General features: G+C 41.3%; 2 protein-coding genes across 5 annotated transcripts; one reads left to right on the plus strand and one right to left on the minus strand.

The window, feature by feature from the left end:
* The first annotated feature begins 403 nt into the window (after positions 1–403).
* On the plus strand, positions 404–5,514 carry TEX30 (testis expressed 30). 2 transcript variants are annotated; one of them, XM_030276809.4, is made up of 5 exons: positions 404–540; positions 1,488–1,718; positions 2,709–2,760; positions 3,834–4,042; positions 5,150–5,514. In XM_030276809.4, exons 1-5 carry the CDS (start codon positions 523–525, stop codon positions 5,321–5,323), a joined length of 684 nt encoding a protein of 227 aa, XP_030132669.4. In that variant the 5' UTR covers positions 404–522; the 3' UTR covers positions 5,324–5,514. The 2 variants fall into 2 exon arrangements, with proteins under 2 accessions (XP_030132669.4, XP_072787822.1); XM_072931721.1 differs by having other exon boundaries at positions 451–540; positions 1,546–1,718.
* A 989-nt stretch (positions 5,515–6,503) lies between these two features.
* Positions 6,504–15,607, minus strand: POGLUT2 (protein O-glucosyltransferase 2). Of its 3 annotated transcripts, none has more exons than XM_002195935.5 (10): positions 15,322–15,607; positions 13,707–13,912; positions 13,094–13,299; positions 12,280–12,357; positions 10,051–10,223; positions 8,872–9,109; positions 8,081–8,290; positions 7,628–7,717; positions 6,991–7,095; positions 6,504–6,771 (listed from the first exon to the last, which is right to left on the minus strand). In XM_002195935.5, exons 1-10 carry the CDS (start codon positions 15,600–15,602, stop codon positions 6,754–6,756), a joined length of 1,605 nt encoding a protein of 534 aa, XP_002195971.5. In that variant the 5' UTR covers positions 15,603–15,607; the 3' UTR covers positions 6,504–6,753. The 3 variants fall into 3 exon arrangements, with proteins under 3 accessions (XP_002195971.5, XP_041573031.1, XP_072787810.1); XM_041717097.2 differs by having other exon boundaries at positions 13,707–13,878; positions 15,322–15,598; XM_072931709.1 differs by lacking the exon at positions 13,707–13,912 and having other exon boundaries at positions 15,322–15,446.
* Positions 15,608–16,874: the final 1,267 nt, after the last annotated feature.

Raw genomic sequence — 16,874 nt, forward strand, 5'->3', positions numbered from 1 at the left:
CCCAAAACCCTCTGATTTTAAGGAATCCCACAGTTCAGGTTGGATGTCAGGAGCAATTTCTTCATGGAAAGGGTTTCTAAACATTGCAATGGACTGCCCAAGGAGGGTGATGGAGTCGACACCCCTGGAAGATGTTCAAGAAATGACTGGATGTGACACTCAGTGCTGTGGTCTGTTGATATGGTGGTGTTCAGTCATAAGTTGGACTCGATGGTCTCAGGAGTCATTTCCATCCTAAATGATTCTGTAACTCATCATAAGCATCTCATCTGTCCGTAAGAAGTCAGTAAGAACCTGACTTTCCAAGTAATCCCTACTCAATTGGCTTTATCTGTGCTGAATTACCACCCAGCAGTCCGTGGCGTTTTCGTGCACGTGCGTGAAGAAAAACAATTTATGCGGGGCTTTATTAATTTCCGGGCGTTTCACGTATTTAACACGGCCCAGTGCACGCCCACCGCGCGGCGGGGCTGTGCCGGGCCTGGCGGGGCTGGGCCGGCGCTGCGGTGAGGCCGCGGCGCCATGAGCGGGCGGGCGGAGGTATGGCCGGCCGGCCGTGGGGCTCGGCGGGCTCCTGCAGCCCGGGGCAGCTGCCCTTCCCTCTGAGGCGGCCCTCCATCTGGGCAAGGGGGGCGGGGTGGGTGCGCTGCCGCCTCTGCCGCCCCAGGAGCGGTGTGTCCGTGGCTGGTGGCGGCTGCAGCTCTGTCTCTGTGGGCAGGCCCCTGGCTGTCCTGCGGGCCCTCCGCCTTCCCCTCCCTTGTGTGGCACCTGCCACCCCTCCGGGGCTGCGGGGGCAGCAGCTCGGCAGGGCCGCTGAGCGCCTCCCTCGGCCTGGGCCGCTCCTCTGCCGAGTGCTGCCGAGGCTCGCCTTCGGGCACTGGGTTTATCGCAGCCCCGGGGTGGCCTTTTTGCCCCAGAAGCCACCACAGGGGTACTCGTGCTGCCCAGTCCCCGTTCATTCCGCAGACCATGAGCAGATCTTGAGTCTGGATCAGCTCCTCCAGCTGTCTGTGCTGATGGAGGCCCTGTGTCCCCCTGGAGCTTTGCCAAACCTGTGCTGCCCCGTCCCTAGGGAAGGTTCAGTCCTTGCCTGTGTGCAGGCTGCTGCTTCACTCAGTGCTTACCACTGTGTGATTTCAAAATGTTTGCTAGGCTGTGTCTCAATGTCACATAATCTTATGATCTAGACAGCTTGTTAGGTCTGGAAAAGCTAGACGTAGCTATATAGAGAATTTCTGCTTTGAAGCTTCATTCTCTAATGCAGAGCATAAGGTGTGGAGTCATAAAGTGCCTTGCCCATTATTGTATGGAAATTTTCTGATATTTTTTAATAGTAATTTGTAGATGTGTAGACTGGGGACACTTCCTCTTAGGTTTTTTCTGGGATTTTTTTTGGTGGGATTTTTTGTTGTTTTTGGTTTTTTGTTGTTGTTTTGGCTTGTGTTTGTTTTTTTAAGTAATAGTATTGGGGTTTGTTTCATTTCTAGGTTAAAGTGAAAATACCTTTTGGAAACAAATACCTTGATGCTATCTTTTCTGTCCCAGAGAAGAAGCCAACATATGGAGTGATTCTTACTCATGGAGCTGGAGGAGACATGAATTTCCCTCACTTAGTGTCCTTAGCAGCCTATCTTGCATCCCATGGAGTTCTGTGTCTGCGGTTTACTTGTAAAGGCCTTAATGTTGCCTACAGGACTAAGGCTTTCAAAGCAGTTGTGGTAAGGAGTGACCAAATTCTTAGACCAAAGCTTAGATCTGTGGGTGCTGTCTTCCAGGTTTCTTAAATTACAGCCAGAGATTAGGCAAGCAACAGTGGGAAAATTAGAACCAATGTTTAGGTAAATGGAGCACTTTGTGTGAACAGAAACAGCAGAAGCAGTTCTTAGATGGCAACAGCTGGAACAGCTGCCACAAGTGTGCGGGTTTGAGTTCAGGGAAGAAGAAAAGCCTGACAAAAAGCAAAGGTGTTTCATGGGAAAACTTACAGCTTGCAAAAAGTGGAAGAATTTAGGATGGAAACAAGCTGGGTGAAGAATTTAGGATGGGCAATCTGCGTGCATTGAGCAGGAGGCATTTTTATAGGGGAACAAAGTCCAGTTCTAAAGGAATTTTGTATGATGTGATTATATGTACATTAATTTGAAGTCAGACTTTACTGTCTTTAATGGGCATCTCCAGTTTTTATGGAAGAAACATAATGTTGTTAGTGCATTTATGTTAATATGCTGCTATGTAAAGGTAATTTTTAAGGCATCTGCTAAGATAGCATCTGATTAGTTATCTCCTAAAACCTGAAAAAATGTTGCTGAATTTTATCTTTTCTGTTGGACTTAACTGATCATGTCACAAATACATAACCTTAATGAAGGGCATTTTTGCAAACCTGCTATTCCTTTTGATGGGCCAAGGGGATGCATGGGGTCTGTTACTATAACTCGGTTGATACATAGTAATCACTTGTTTTGGTAACTTTATAGGGCATCTGATATTTTAGACTTGCTAAGAGCCAATGTGAAGTTGATTATGTTGTTATGAAACCATTTATGTGATAAAACCCAAGAGAGCACCTTGTATATATCTGTTCTTTAACCTGCAGTGCTCAAAGAGCTTCCGATTTTCTGTGTAGTAGCTACAAACAGAAGAGATCCCCAGCTTCCCAACTATCTTAATTCTGACTTGTAATGCTTCTCTTTCTCTTATTTCTTTAGGAATACTTAAAACTTTGTGAAGATTATAAACTTTCTGGTGTTTTCCTTGCAGGTATTGTTTTTATTATCAATAATTTTCTCTCTTATACGGTCTCTAGTAATAGCAATCTGTAAGTATTCCAAGTCTTTCCCACTTTGATGAGAAGTGAATGAACCCTCCTTATGATACCATAGATCTTGCTGCAGAAGAGGAAAGAAAGAGCAATAGATTGTATTTTCCAGGTACTTTAGGAGAAAATTTCCTTGTCACTTAGAATTTACAGGACATGAGTTTTCTGATTATCCATGTGTACTTTTTAATTGCAGGTGTTGAAGAATTCTGGTTACTGATAAATGGAAAACAGTTTTTCCAAAACAGGTTTTGGTAATTAAAATTTAGTGGCAGATAAAAAAAGTTCAGCTATGTTTTGTGAAAAGGGGAATAGATGGGGGTGATCAGGAATATCTTGATAGGGGAAATTCTATATTTTCTCTTAAGTGAAACCAAATCTGTGCTGCTGTAAGAACTAGCGAATTGTAACACTCAATTACAGTGCATTGCCAGCTCATATGCCTCCTCTTTGAGGAGATACTTGGATATTCCCTTGATGTTACTCACTGACCTCATGTTCCAAGTTCACACTCTTTTTCCTCCCTTCTACTTTTACTTTTAGGCTGAAGTTCAAGGTGTGCATAAACACTTGCTGCATTTATTTTGCGAGCCAAGTGAAATCAAGCACAAAATTTTGTTTTGAATTTGAGCAAATTGAGGTTGCATGAAAATAATGATACAGGATACTATCATGGCTATCTCAAATTTCCAGGCTCTGGAGTGTAGGACCAGTTCCTCTCTTCCCAGGATTGGCTGTTGTTCCTTCTAGTATTGCAAGGGTTCCCTTTCAATTTATATTTTCTTTCTTTTCCCCTTCTTTTTTAAACAGGGATGTAGATGTTGCAGCTAGACAAATATCCTAGCAGAAAACGTTGAAATTAGGATTAATGTTTTTCATAAAGTAGAACATCCCTAGCATTTTGTGACAGTGAAATACACTCAGTTGGATTGGTTTTGGGAGTTGTTTACTAAACCAGAACGTAGATGACATGACAGCAGATAATGTTTTTCCTTTATTTCTGCATGGGAGAAAGGCTGTTCCATGGGCTCACGAGCTGCTGCCTCTGTGATACATCAGCTGAGCCAGGGTGATGATGATGATGGCTTCATTCAAGGTCTCCTGTGTTTATCTTACCCATTGCATCGACCAAAACTGCAGTCCAAGCTCCGGGATGAGGATTTATTACTGATCACGTGTCCGGTGCTGTTTATCTCAGGATCGGCAGATGAGATGTGTGAAAAAGTGAGTACCCTTGTAAATCCTGCTATGAAAGGGCAGTATGGAGGAGCAGCAATGAGCCTCAGTGATATCTGTATCTCACCTGATTAACAGCCTTGCCTAAATAGGTGTCTTCTGAAGGAAGCCTTGGGTAGAAAACTTATTAGACACAAGGAAGCCTGGCAGTGCTTCCTTTTGCTGCGTAAAACTTAATGGACCATGCTTGATCTTCCACTTCAGCAAGCTCACCTTTGGGTCAACGAAATACCCCTGATTTAAATGGTTTCAATAGAATTGCACAAATTAAAAGTGGTCTATGGAAGGAGCAAGTTATTTGCTATTTTGTTTTAACCATTTCAAGTTACAAAACCTGTGTGGTGCCACCAAATGTCACACTGGTCACATTTGCATGGCAAATTCTAGCAAAGGAGTTCTACCTCCAAGTCAGGGTTCTGTGGTAGAAAGTGGTATTTTTGTAGAGATGAAGAGCAGGTGTACAAAGGCAGGGGAACAGTGCTTTTCTGCCATGTTTTCTTGCAAACAGGTATCCTGTTGTTTTGAACAGGTCAGTGTGAATTTGGGGCTATGTGCAATTGGCATTTTCTGTGCTTGGACAGTTTCTAAGGAGTCATAATGCTTCCATGAGGAATTGTCACCAAAATAAGTCAGGCTAGTGACCAGCAGATCTTTGGAGTACCTTCTTAATGGGGGAATCTTTGACTTTGTGAACTGGTTCTTCGATCTGTTTACTGAGAAATTTCAACAGTGTCAAAGTTAGTTCCTAAGGAATTACGTTGCTACTCAGCCTCTGCAGACAAATCTGACTTCGATTCTATCATTTTATAGCCAGTACTACCCTCTGACAGTAAAAATGGACTCCTTTGAAGTTCTAAATTTCTGCTATTCTCTGAGTGAGGGTGATGCTTTGAGCAGATCCCAGTATTCAAATCCTGACTAGAGAATACATCCCATTTTCCTAGCAAGGTGTTTTTCATGTGCACACAGATCCATCTATCTGTTTTTAAGGAGCTGCCTATTTTGCATTACATAGGCAAAGTAAGAGACATCTAGGAGTTCCAGAGTTTGTAGCAGCCAATTCTCTAATATTTGCATTCATGTTTTTCTCCATAGCAATTGCTAGAAGGTGTGGTGAGAAAAATGAAAGCCCCTAAAAAAATCCATTGGATTGATAAAGCAAACCATGGGATGGCGGTCAAAGGACGAACAGCAGATGATGTCATGGAAGAAGTAAATGCACAAGTTTTTTCTTGGCTTAGAGAGAATGTTCAACTGCAGCACAAATAATTTGCAGTGTTTGAGCAATATCTTAATTTAGTTTTTCCTAAATGTGGCAAACAAGGGGTTTGTTATTTTTTAGAGGCTTTTTTTTTTTTAACTGATGTTTTCAGATGTCTAAGTGCAAATGCAAATAAAGCTTTGTATAAATAAAAAAAAAATGCAAAACAATAAAAAATACCTGAAGGACAGAAAATACATCATGGCAGCATTGTTCTGTGTTTCTATGCAAATATCCATATACAACACTTGGGAATGCAGAGGATTAAGTAATGCTTTTGACTAATATTTGAAGTAATATACTGGAAAAAATCTATTTAGACAGCATATCTTTAGGGTTCCTCAATTTTTGAGTATATTACTGATGCTGTATTCACTTGCAATTAAAACCTACTGCTTTTTAGGCTTCTGCCAGCACATCCCCTGAGGCTGGTGAGCCTGGTGTACAAATATGTACTTTGCCTTGGTTCTATGTGCTGGCCTTCCAGGTGCTTCCAAACCTGTGAGGCAGGGAGAGGAATCTCTGGTTGGTCACAGTGTCTGCCACCTTAGGGAGCCAGATTCTGCCTGTGTGAGGAGGAGGAGGAGGTAATGCAGGCACAGCTGGACAAGTGGAGTAAAGAACATGGCTCAGTTTTAAGAAGTCCCCTTCGCCAGTGTCCTTTGTGTAAAGGACTGATCACAGAGGCCTTCTGATAAATAAAAACTGATAGATAAATTATGTTCAGTGATGGAGGAACTCCTGGAGCAGGAACCAGTTCTGCATCCATTGTGACAGGAGAAACTCGGGTGCCTGTCTGAGCACTGACACTGGAGAGTGGATTAAACACTGCGTGTGTACTGGCAGCTGCAGCCTTTCTCATTACGGCCTGTGAGTAACCTGTTGGTAAACCAAACCTACAACAATACTGGAATTGTGCTTTTCCTTCAGGTTAACAAGATTTATTATGGACCCCACAGCATTGCCCCTTCTGAGAGAATCTCAAAGATGAAAGTATGGTCTGAAAAATTATGCCTTTGGATAGATGGATGGATAGAGTGAGTGAGTGAATGAGTGAGTGAATAGGGGAGAAGATGTACAATCCTCATCTGCCCTTATTTGCAGAACAGTTTCATGTTTGTGAAAAGACTTACAAGCATGAGTAAAAAGTATCTGCATTTCCAAGGTAACTCAGGACAGGAACACATGACTGATACAAACATGATTTTTATTAAAAAAAAAAAATTATAAAAATGTGTTTGAATAAGGCTCTGCCACCACTGCATGATAAAAAGGAAACCAGGGGTGCTTTGTTTTCTTCCATACATAGATCTTGAAATGGTAGACTTTAAAATATCCACTGACATTATCCACGGGCATACTAAACCAGATTTTTGTTTTTTCTTTAAGAAGACAGTCTGAATTTAGGTAAATACTGAAAAAAAAATATTTACTTCTGTCAGAGTTCATCTTTGGCCTGCAGTGAAAAAAGAAGAAACATGTTTTAGTTAACTGGAAGCCTATTTTTCACTGTCTAGTCTTGCAAATACATCAAGAAGTGTTTCTAAGTTCGATAGGTGTTAATGGCCTGGCCTGATAACTGATACTAAGGGGCACTGAGCAGCCCTGCTGCCGCGGGGCTGAGCAGGAACTGAAGACACTCAGCACTTTCCATTTAACTCTGCATGGGCTGTACCTTTTTTCGGTGGCAAGTGCATGGGAAAAGGTCATCATCGGGCTGCTGCACCTTCTCCATCCCATCTCTGATTTTTGGTTCACTCACTTGCAAGCCAGCATATTCCTAGTTTTAAAAAAAGGAAGGTATTGTTAATCCATAATCTTTTTAGATTGTACATCTAGTTGCCAATATTGTACCAAATCAGCTAAGCAATTCTGTAAAAACTCTGGGGCTACACAATCTGTTCCTTCAGACCGTCACAGACAGGGTGAGGGAACACTCAGCTGCAGTTGGGAGCCCCTTCGGGTGCCTCCCTGGAGTTCGGTATCTTGGTGCTAATGCACAGATATTTTCAGCTGTGGTTCACAGGGTGTGCGCCTGATGTGGAATTCTTTGATCATTGTGGGCAACATATTCTGGCAGATTAGATCAAGATTTATGGGATCCCACTGCCTCTCAAAGACCCAGTGTAGTCTTAAAGGGGTTTCATAGTATATAATGGAATACAGTATTTGTAAACTAAATGAAGACTTTAATTACTGCTGCTTGTTTCATGGCTTCAAGTACCAGACTGGCCAATTTCCAGCAGCTCTGTTGCCCTAAATTCTTGCTCTGTGATTTCTATTTCTGTGCCAGTGGCCAAAAATATACTGACCTGGAAAAGTTTGAAATAGTAACAAAAAATGTGGTCTCCCATGAGATTGTTTCTTGCAAATTCTTGTCCAGATTTTGCAATATTTTTTGCCTGTCAAAGAAAATGAAAGTTTGGTTTATTTTTTTTATTGCTCAGAACTAGTATTCATTTCAGTGTGCTCATGTTGGTTGTGGAATTACCAATGAAGGTGACAGTTTAGGATAACTCAAATAAAACATTCTTTTTAAAAGTTAAGGCATTGTTAGGACGATACTCTTTTTCTTCCTGAAGTTCAATTTGATTTCAAATTAAGGACCATATTATGCATTTTTGAGTGTTTTTCTTATTTGTAGAGTTGATGAAAATAAATTTCAAGTTCTCCTAGTATTTTTTTTTGCTTTGTTTTTAAGAAATTCAGTATTTGTTCTCTTCTAGAAACATTACTGTATACTTCTATCTAAATGCATATTTTACCTCTTCATCATGATCTTTTGCCCACTGTAGTTTTTCTAGCAGATCACTCAGGTCACTTTTAAATGGGATGTAATGTTTCCATGGCTGCAGCTCGTTATAAAAGTGCTCATAGTAGATGGAGTCTTGCTTTAGCACCACACTGTTTCCTGCTAGTAGATAAGGCAATCTGTATGCTGCCACTGTGCCATCAATATTAATTTGATATTTATACTGGAAAGAAAAGGACCAGAAGTTATTGAAAACCACAAGATCCCAGTGGCTTGGTCAGGTTATATTCTGAGGTTACTGGTGTTACTGACTTGCCGATATTGAGACAGGTAGGACTGGCTAGGCAAGCATCCATTGATGCTCTAAGAAGCTTTTATTATCTAGTTTGGAATTCATCACAGTGCAGGGTACACGGAGCTTCATCAATTAAGTTCTCCGGGAATTCTTAGGTGCTCATCCTCGGATGTGAGGGTAGATGTGCCACTTCATCCACAGATTTTCCCACTATGTTAGTTATGTTAGTAGTCCTGATCGCTGAATCAGGAAAAAGAAATAAAAAGGAACTTGAAGTTATGTAGATGACACAAGGTTCTACAGAACCTTTAGATGTAAACCAGACATTACTATCCTGAGGGTAAGAGCTACATAGCAGTTAATCCCACTGGAGGGATATCTAGTCATGCTTGTTACTTGTGGTGTCCTGAAAGAATAAAAATCACTCCATTTTCAGTAATATATAATAAGTTATTTGATAATGGGAAACAGTGAGAACTGAGTTCTATGAAAAATGATTAGTAGCTTACCTTAAAAAAATCGAAAAATGAAATGTGCTTAACAATAGGGCCATAGAGGCTTTCATCATGTTTAAAGAAAAAAAAGTTTGTGAAAGCAGCATCTATGATCTCTGGATATTTCCTGCTGAGTTTCACAAGCTCAAGCCTCTCTTTGCGGCTGTCACGTCCTCTCCAGAAGGCTGTGGTATTCTTGTCTTCCCACGGTGGGCCAGTGTTTGCTTGGACTGACATCATATCCAGGCTGACTCTGCAGGAGAAAGAAGTGATTTAATAGTGAAGCCTACTGGAAACTTTTTAAAGTGCAGTTACTTAAAAGAGCTCATAGTACCCATAGACAGAGAGCAAAGGTGAAGGCAAGTCATGAGCAAACCATCATGTGTTACTGTATCAGTCATTTGCAGCAATAGGAACAGATAATGAATGTTACGTTCACAGGTGTGTGGCATGCCAGCATCATTCAACAACATGGCATGTGGAAACAATACCTGTCAGCTGCCATGGAAAAAATAGGTAAAAGTGGATATGGTTGCCAGAGAAGGTTGATCCAAGGTGGTGTAACTTGCTTTATAAAACATATTCCACGTCCTTAAAAATGTTAAGAAATTAAACACATAAACTGGGAGGGCAAGGGATAGAAAATTTACAAAAAGTCTTGACAAAAAGAAGGAACCTGAACTAAATGCAGTGAAATGATAAACAAGTTCAAGATGGATTACAAAGATTTCTTAAAAACAAGCTGTCTTTGTAGTGTTTCAAGACAGAACAGAGCAGTTGCCAAGGCTAGTTATGGTCAGTAATCAAAGTGGGAGATGGTAGCTCCTAGTTTGAAAATTCCCAATAGCTATGTTGGGATTTGAAAGGTACACAAAAACCAAATTCTAACAAAATCAGGAAAGAAAGACACCTGGCCAGTTGTCAATAAGTTCATGGGGGGAAAAACAAATCAAATGCCTAGCCATGAAACACTCTTAAGTGCTGTTTTCAGTGATTTGACCATGTTTAGATAAATTTAGATTTTTGAAATGAAACAGTATAGTATAATATAAATATATTGATTACACAGTCACTGCCTACCTAGGGTGCCAGTGTCTCAATGAGTAAATGAAAATAAAATACCGTTAATACAGATCTCTATGGAAGATCATTAATTGTGAATTTTTAAGTTTAAAAGTTTAAGGTATTTCTTACCGTCCCATAGTCTCCAAAACTGAGTCTGTTAAGTCGTATGTTGGCATGACAATGTCTTTTGACTCACTGGACCCACACCATGAGAAGATTGGGTGCAAGTTCTGTGGGGGTTTCCTTTTTTCCAGAGGCCAGTCTCCCAAATTAACAAAAAATTCTACATCTGGCATTTTCACCTAAACAGAAGCAAATGCATTTTAGCACAAACAGCATTCTGCTGGCATCTTGCGTTTTGAAAAGAACCTCACTAAGAGGAAAAATGGTGTCTAATATACTTAATGTTCCTGTAATAAATCATTGACACTTAGAAACCTGTTAAAAGTACTGAGACCACATAGTAAAGCCTACAAAACAGTATTTTTTTATAAAAGCTTTGTACAAAGTCACATAAGACATAGGAGTACCCTTTTTAGAGTATGGTTTCCTGTTATACTTTACATGATTGGCCACACAATCTTTTTATTAGGCTAGTGGTGGGACCTAGTCAGAAATTGTATAGTTCCAAGGTAAGTTGGATCACCTTGTTACTACATGGAAAATTCATGCTGGCTGGTAAATCAGTTTTCTGTCACATCACTGATCTGATTCACCCTGTGTCTGCAGGATGCCTAAATCAAACAGAAGAGAAGAAACAGAAATATACAGCCATGATGGGAAGACCAAATTTCTGGTGCTTTGGTTAATTATTAAATATAACATCATTACTTATTTAAAATATTTGGTAGTGTGGAACCATACCTGAAATCACTGTCCCAGCCAAAAGGCAAGAAAAATACTGTTGATGGCCAGGAAGCAGGACAGAGGGCATAATTTTGCTGCTTTATGAAACTGTGATGCACCCCTATATTAAACATTGTGTGTGATTTGGATATGGTGATTTGGATACTTCAAGTGAAGTAAGAAAAGGTAGTTTTCCACAGAAAGAGCCAGCTGCCTTGTGAGGAAACACTAAAAATGGTGGGACAGTTCAGTTTGGAGAGCAAAAGGTAAAACATGACATATGGCTGTGTTTTACAGAACCCTGAAGGCACATATAAGGTCACTGCAGAACTACTGTAGTATCTCAGTTCACTCTCTTAATTTCATTTCATTTTTAAAAAAACATACATATCCAATACATCCCCCTCAGTTACCTCTTTCAAAGCAAAAGAAATAATTTGCTAAATACCAACACTTCTAAGTGGTGGAAGATACTCTTTCCCTTTCAAAGGGTTTTTGCAGCACATTCCAATGCCCAGCACTAGACTTCATTACTACGGTGCCATCTAATGGCTGTGATGGGTATAAACCCTACAAATTGTATTTCCTACACATCCTCAGCAGCTGAATCAATCAGCAGCTTAAATCTTCTCCAACCATCTACTGTCACTCAGTAACACTATCCTAATAAAAGTTCTTATTTAATGGTATTTAACGGAAATGAGACAAACTGTGTTTTCTAGATCTGTAAACAGTTTCTAGCTTTGGAGTTAGCAATCCTTTTTCAACTTTTAGTCTAAAGTCCTTAGATGCAATTTAACTCCATTATTTCTTGTCTAACACTACTGACACAAAGAACAGTTTACTTCCATCTTCCAGAGAACAATCTTTTAGGTAATTGTAGTCTACATTCATGTCTTCCCTTAGACATCATGTCCTGCTGTAGATAGTGTTAGATGAAACAATCCCCAGTTAAATTAATGTTTATTTGTACATTTAGTAATTTGTCCCATTTTCCTGTGCAGTGTTAGTTCAGCAATGTTAGCAGCTGAGCAATCCTTAAAACATGACACCCAAAGGCAGACAGAGTAGCATAACTGATCCATTACTAATCCTGAGGATAGTGGAAAGGTTACTTGATATTTCTTTAACAGGTTACGTTAACTTGTGTTCAGCTTTTTGCAGCAATGTACCTGCAGAAACAGATTTTTCTGTTAGATGCTACAGGATGATTTATTTATTCTACAGAAAAAAAACCCCAAACCAATAAACCTTGTCCTGACTTATCAAAATCACCTATAAAAGCCTACTTATTCAATTCATTTTTGTGATACTCAATCAGATGGCATTCTAGAACATGACAGCTTCAAACAAGGAAAATCCATGACATTTCCATAATTAATCAATTATTTGATTTGATTTTTTGCAAGAGTTTTTTAACAGAACCAGCAACAAATATGCTGACGTGTATTTAAGCCCAGGCTTCTATCAGTTAGGGCATGCAGAATTAAGTGGCTGTACAGATGTACTCACTTTTCTGGTCAAAGACAGCAGTATGGCATCCATGAAAATTCTGAAGCCAACATGTTCCCCATATGTCTTTATATAAACCTGAAAATAAACAAAGGTTTTACTGGGTGATTTCATTTTAGAGAATGGCTGGCACAATTCAGAGCTCTTTTAATTGCATAGTATCTAGTCAGACAGATTATATGGCCGTATAGATTTATGAATCAGCTGAGAAGCAAGAGAAATCTCAGCACAGAAAAGTGATAAAAAAATTACAAGCTTTGCTTGCTTTTGCAGATGTTTCAGGTCTGTTTAATAAAAGCAGAAACTGTTGCCTATTTCTGTGGTGTTCCATTCTTCTAATTTCTATATAAAACTCCACTGAAATAATACAGTATATACAATTCTTTGTTATAAAGAATTGTAGCTCTGATCCTCAGTTCAGCTAAAAGTGGTATCTCAGAATTTATGCATGATGTCATTTATTGAGGTACTTCAAATTAGATGATTGTGACACATCACAGCAGTATTGCTCAGAGAAGAAGAAACTGAATTAGCATTTAGGAGACTTGGGTGTGTGCCCAGCACTCATATTGATTGCCTGGAAAGTAATTTGCTTTCACTGTGTTTCAGCTGCAATGTGGACAAAAAAGCACTTACAAAGTAGGACAGACATTGCTGAGCTCATACATAAACTACAAAGTATTCAAGGACAGAGAAGCAAGCAAAGTCCTGTTCTTAAAGAACATGCTACAAGCTTTTACAACTCAGAACAACCAGCTGTCCACGTCTTGCCACCCACTTCCAATATGAACTTCAGATCAACAAGATTTCATACCTCATTGTTTTTGATGGTGTAGTGACACAAACTCTGTCTTTGTCCAAACCTCTGTGGAATTTCTTTTGCAATCTTATCTGGGTCAACAATGGGAAAATTTGCTAGGTCTCTCTGAATCTGTGGAATGGTTTGAGGGCAGTTCATCTCTTCCAGCCATGCACTGCTGTTCTCATGAGGGCAGTCACAGTTTTCATGGTAAATAGGTCCTGTTGGGAACACAATTATTATTTTACTTTTAACAAGTCATAATATTGAGCTGTTGAGATCACAGATCAAGGTCAGGCACTCAACATTCATTTCTTAAGGCCAAAACTTCAGCAACTCTAAATAGACATGTCTGGATTTTTTTTTTTAACTGTAATGGAGTCATGTCAACCTACATCAGCTAATGTGTGAGCCCTCTACCTGTATTTATTAGGCAACAGCTTTGCAGCACTTGCTTCCTTTTATTATTTTGAATACTATGCATAGGACGCATAAAATGAATCCATAATTCCAATGGAATTTGATAGTCCCAGAGAAGTACTGAGGTCTCAAAGAATCCTATGCTTCTAGTAGAAGACATTCTGGGACACACTTTGTGAGGAAACCTGTGTGTAGTGGTGCCTCCTACCTTTTAAAATATATGGAGAATTTGCAACATGCTTATCTCCAGTTTTGACTTCTATCCTCAGGCTTTTGTAGCTCGCATACATCCTGTACCTCACGAGGAAGGAACCATCTTTCCTGTCCAATACTTGTACACCAACACGAGTGAACTGTTCTTCAGGAGCAGTGACCTTCACCTGGAATGCATTTTCACCTGGTGATGAAGTGAACCTACCCAGAGAATAAGTGGGAGCTTAATGAACAAAGGAAACATACAACAGATTTCTTAGTCTGGTCCATTCCTTTGCACGTCAACAGATTTCCAGCGAGCCATGTTAGCCATGATTTCCTCTGAGCCATGTTAGGCCTCCACAAGCACATCTGAATGTTCACTTTAACAGGTCAGTAAGTCTATTATTTTACATTCAGAAGCAAAATGTTTTCAGATTACCTTATTTTCCAGGTATTATTTAAGAAAATAAAGAACAAAGTTACACTTCTTAATCATTATAGTAGCTTATATGGGGGAAAACAGGGAAAAAATTATAGAGGGATCACATAATTCAATGTATAAATGAGATATTTTGGTATAATTCACCATACACCAAGCAGAAAAACGTCCATAAACTCAAATAAAATAATCTGAATAGTCATGAAGTTATCATATATCATTGAGGTATTAACAAATTTGGTGCAGTCAAAATGCTGTCAACTTCCTTCCACCTTTCTTCCAGGCGGTGACCAGGCTCTTGGGCTGTATCTCCTTAGTTCAGCTACTCTCACCACCTTTCCTAAAACTTGTCCAGACATACTCAGGAGCTGCCAGTTCAATTAAATGCAAGAAATACTTACTATCCAAGTTAAGGTGAATTGGCAGCTTCCATACTCACACAAGCCATAATGCACCTAATCTGGATGACCCTGATGGAGCATTCTGACCACCTATCTAGGCTGCATGACCAGGTTTCCTAAATAAATGGAAAGCAATGAGTATCCTCTGAAAAATCAGAGAATCACAGAGTTGTTAGGGTTGGAAAGGACCACCGGAGATCATATAGTCCAATCCCCCTGCCAAAGCAGGGTCACCTGTAGCAGATGACAGGACCGTGTCCAGGGGAGTTTGCAATGTCTCCAGAGAGGGAGACTCCACAGCCTCCCTGGCAGTGTGTTCCAGTCCTTTGCCACCCTCAGGGGAAAGTTTTTCCTCATAGTGAGGTGAAATTTCCTGTATTTTAGTTTACCTATTGGCCTACAGAGTAATTTGTAAATTATTCTACTTATCTTATGCCTTGGCACGTAGGAGAAATACTAATGTTCCCAGCAGTGGAAACAAGCAGGACGCCCAAACCTAACCAATTAAATGTATTAGTCACTGCTAAAGTTTTGACAAAGGCGAATAAATCATGAATTTTTCCACTGAGTAACACATATGTTTTGCTGCTGAACGTTTTCATCCTCTTATCTCATCCCCTTACGCCATTATTTGATACTTCTTGTAAAGATTAATTAGCTCTTACCAAGTGATATGCAGAAAGAGTTACGTAGAGAGAGCTTTTAGCCTGCCCCTTCTACGAGCATACCGCAAGCCTCTCGGTTTGACCCTGCCCAGCCTCTCCCCGAAGAGCCGCCGCCGCCCTCACCTGAGCCCTCGGGCGTCCACGGCCTGCACGTAGAAGTACCGCGCGGGGAGCGCGGCCGCGGCGCGCAGCCCGGGCCCCCACACGGCGCTGCGCTCGGCGCTCGGCCGCCCGGCCCCGCCCGCCGCTGCCGCGGCTCCCAGGGCGAGGCACAGCGGCCACAGCGCACTCATCGGCAGCGCTGCCCCCGAAGGACGAACACCGCCGGCACCGGCCTGCTGCCCTCGGCCCGCCGCCGGGCAGTCCCGCCCCCGGAGCGGCTCCATGGGGCGGTGCCGCGGCATCGCGGGGCGGCGCTGCCGGGAGGTGCCGGCCCATTGGGAGGCGCTGGCTGAGACCCCGGGAATTACTGGGACCCAGCACAGAAAGAGCTGGGTGCAGCTGGCGGCCAGCGGCCCTGACGTACGCGTCCGGACATCTCTGAGCCGCTGCTTAACCCGTGCCATGAGCTGATGCTCTTCCTCCCGCCCCACAGCCGCCCTTCACTCCCTTCCCAAACATTAGGGTGGGAAATGGAATTTACAATCAGGAAAATGTGTTTTCAAAATCCTTCCCAGAGCAGCTGGAGATGAAGAGCTTCTTTGCAGTGAGGGTGGCAAAGCCCTGGAACAGGCTGCCCATGGAGGCCGTGGAGTTTTCCTCTCTGGAGACATTCCAAACCCGCTGTGTTCCCATGCCACCTGCTCCAGGGGACCCTGCCTTGGCAGGGCAGTTGGATTAGGTGATCTCCCAAGGCCCCTTCCTCCCTTAACAGATTTGTGGCTCTGTGATGTGTGGCTGCCGGTAGTGCAGGTCTGTGATTCTCTGGAGCAGAGGTGAGGGGGCACCTCACCCACTGCCACCAGGGCAACTGCCCAGTGCAGGCCTTTGGTGATTCCATGGCCCTTTGTCTGTCAAGTAATCCAGCCTCCAATTGCAGAGAGCTAGTCCCAAACACTAATGCCTTTCTTAACTACATACAGAATCATCTAGGTTGGAAAAGACCTCTAAGATACTTTCAACTTGGCTCCTTACTGCTTCTCTCTTGTTAATGCAAACAATAAAGAAAATTGAAACTCATCAGCAAGGACCCATGAATTTCAAAAAGATTTTGTATTTATCATTTTGAAATACTGCAAATATGCTTTTAGAGAAAAGCACACAAAAATGCCTTGTTTGAAGAAAATTTCAAGTTCAGAAATGACAACTTGGGTTGATGAAGAGAGTCTTTTCTAACTAACAATGTCATTACAAAATGCCTTAAATATTATCAAGCTCTAGCTTTTAAATACATAAGTTTTGCTCTGTTATGTTCTCATTGACATGAGTTTTCAGGACATTCAGCAGCTAGAAGACTTAAAATTTCCTGTCTAAAAATTCACACATGGATATTGTATATCCATGACCCTTTAGCTCCTCTCCTTTCCCCATCTTTACTCTCCTGATGTGTTTTACAGGCAGAAATCACACTCCTTCTCAGCTTATATTTTGCTGTATGAGAGAAGCCAGTCTCCTCTAGTAGAAGAGAAATTTAAACATGTTTTTAATGTAAAAGAAATTTGATAGCTGTAGAATTT

Source organism: Taeniopygia guttata, chromosome 1 (assembly GCF_048771995.1).
Source record: "Taeniopygia guttata chromosome 1, bTaeGut7.mat, whole genome shotgun sequence".
Lineage (NCBI taxonomy): Eukaryota > Metazoa > Chordata > Aves > Passeriformes > Estrildidae > Taeniopygia > Taeniopygia guttata.

Bases quoted from the DNA above. Each gene is read 5' to 3' on its own strand.
- TEX30 (XM_030276809.4), top strand. The intron at 1,719-2,708 runs GTAAGGAGTGAC...TTATTTCTTTAG, and splicing joins AGGCTTTCAAAGCAGTTGTG to GAATACTTAAAACTTTGTGA. The intron at 4,043-5,149 runs GTGAGTACCCTT...TTTTCTCCATAG, and splicing joins CAGATGAGATGTGTGAAAAA to CAATTGCTAGAAGGTGTGGT.
- POGLUT2 (XM_002195935.5), bottom strand. From the start codon at position 15,602: ATGCCGCGGCACCGCCCCATGGAGCCGCTCCGGGGGCGGGACTGCCCG. The intron at 13,913-15,321 runs GTGAGGGCGGCG...TTCTCTGGGTAG, and splicing joins GTGGACGCCCGAGGGCTCAG to GTTCACTTCATCACCAGGTG. The intron at 12,358-13,093 runs GTATGAAATCTT...GTTTATTTTCAG, and splicing joins ACACCATCAAAAACAATGAG to GTTTATATAAAGACATATGG.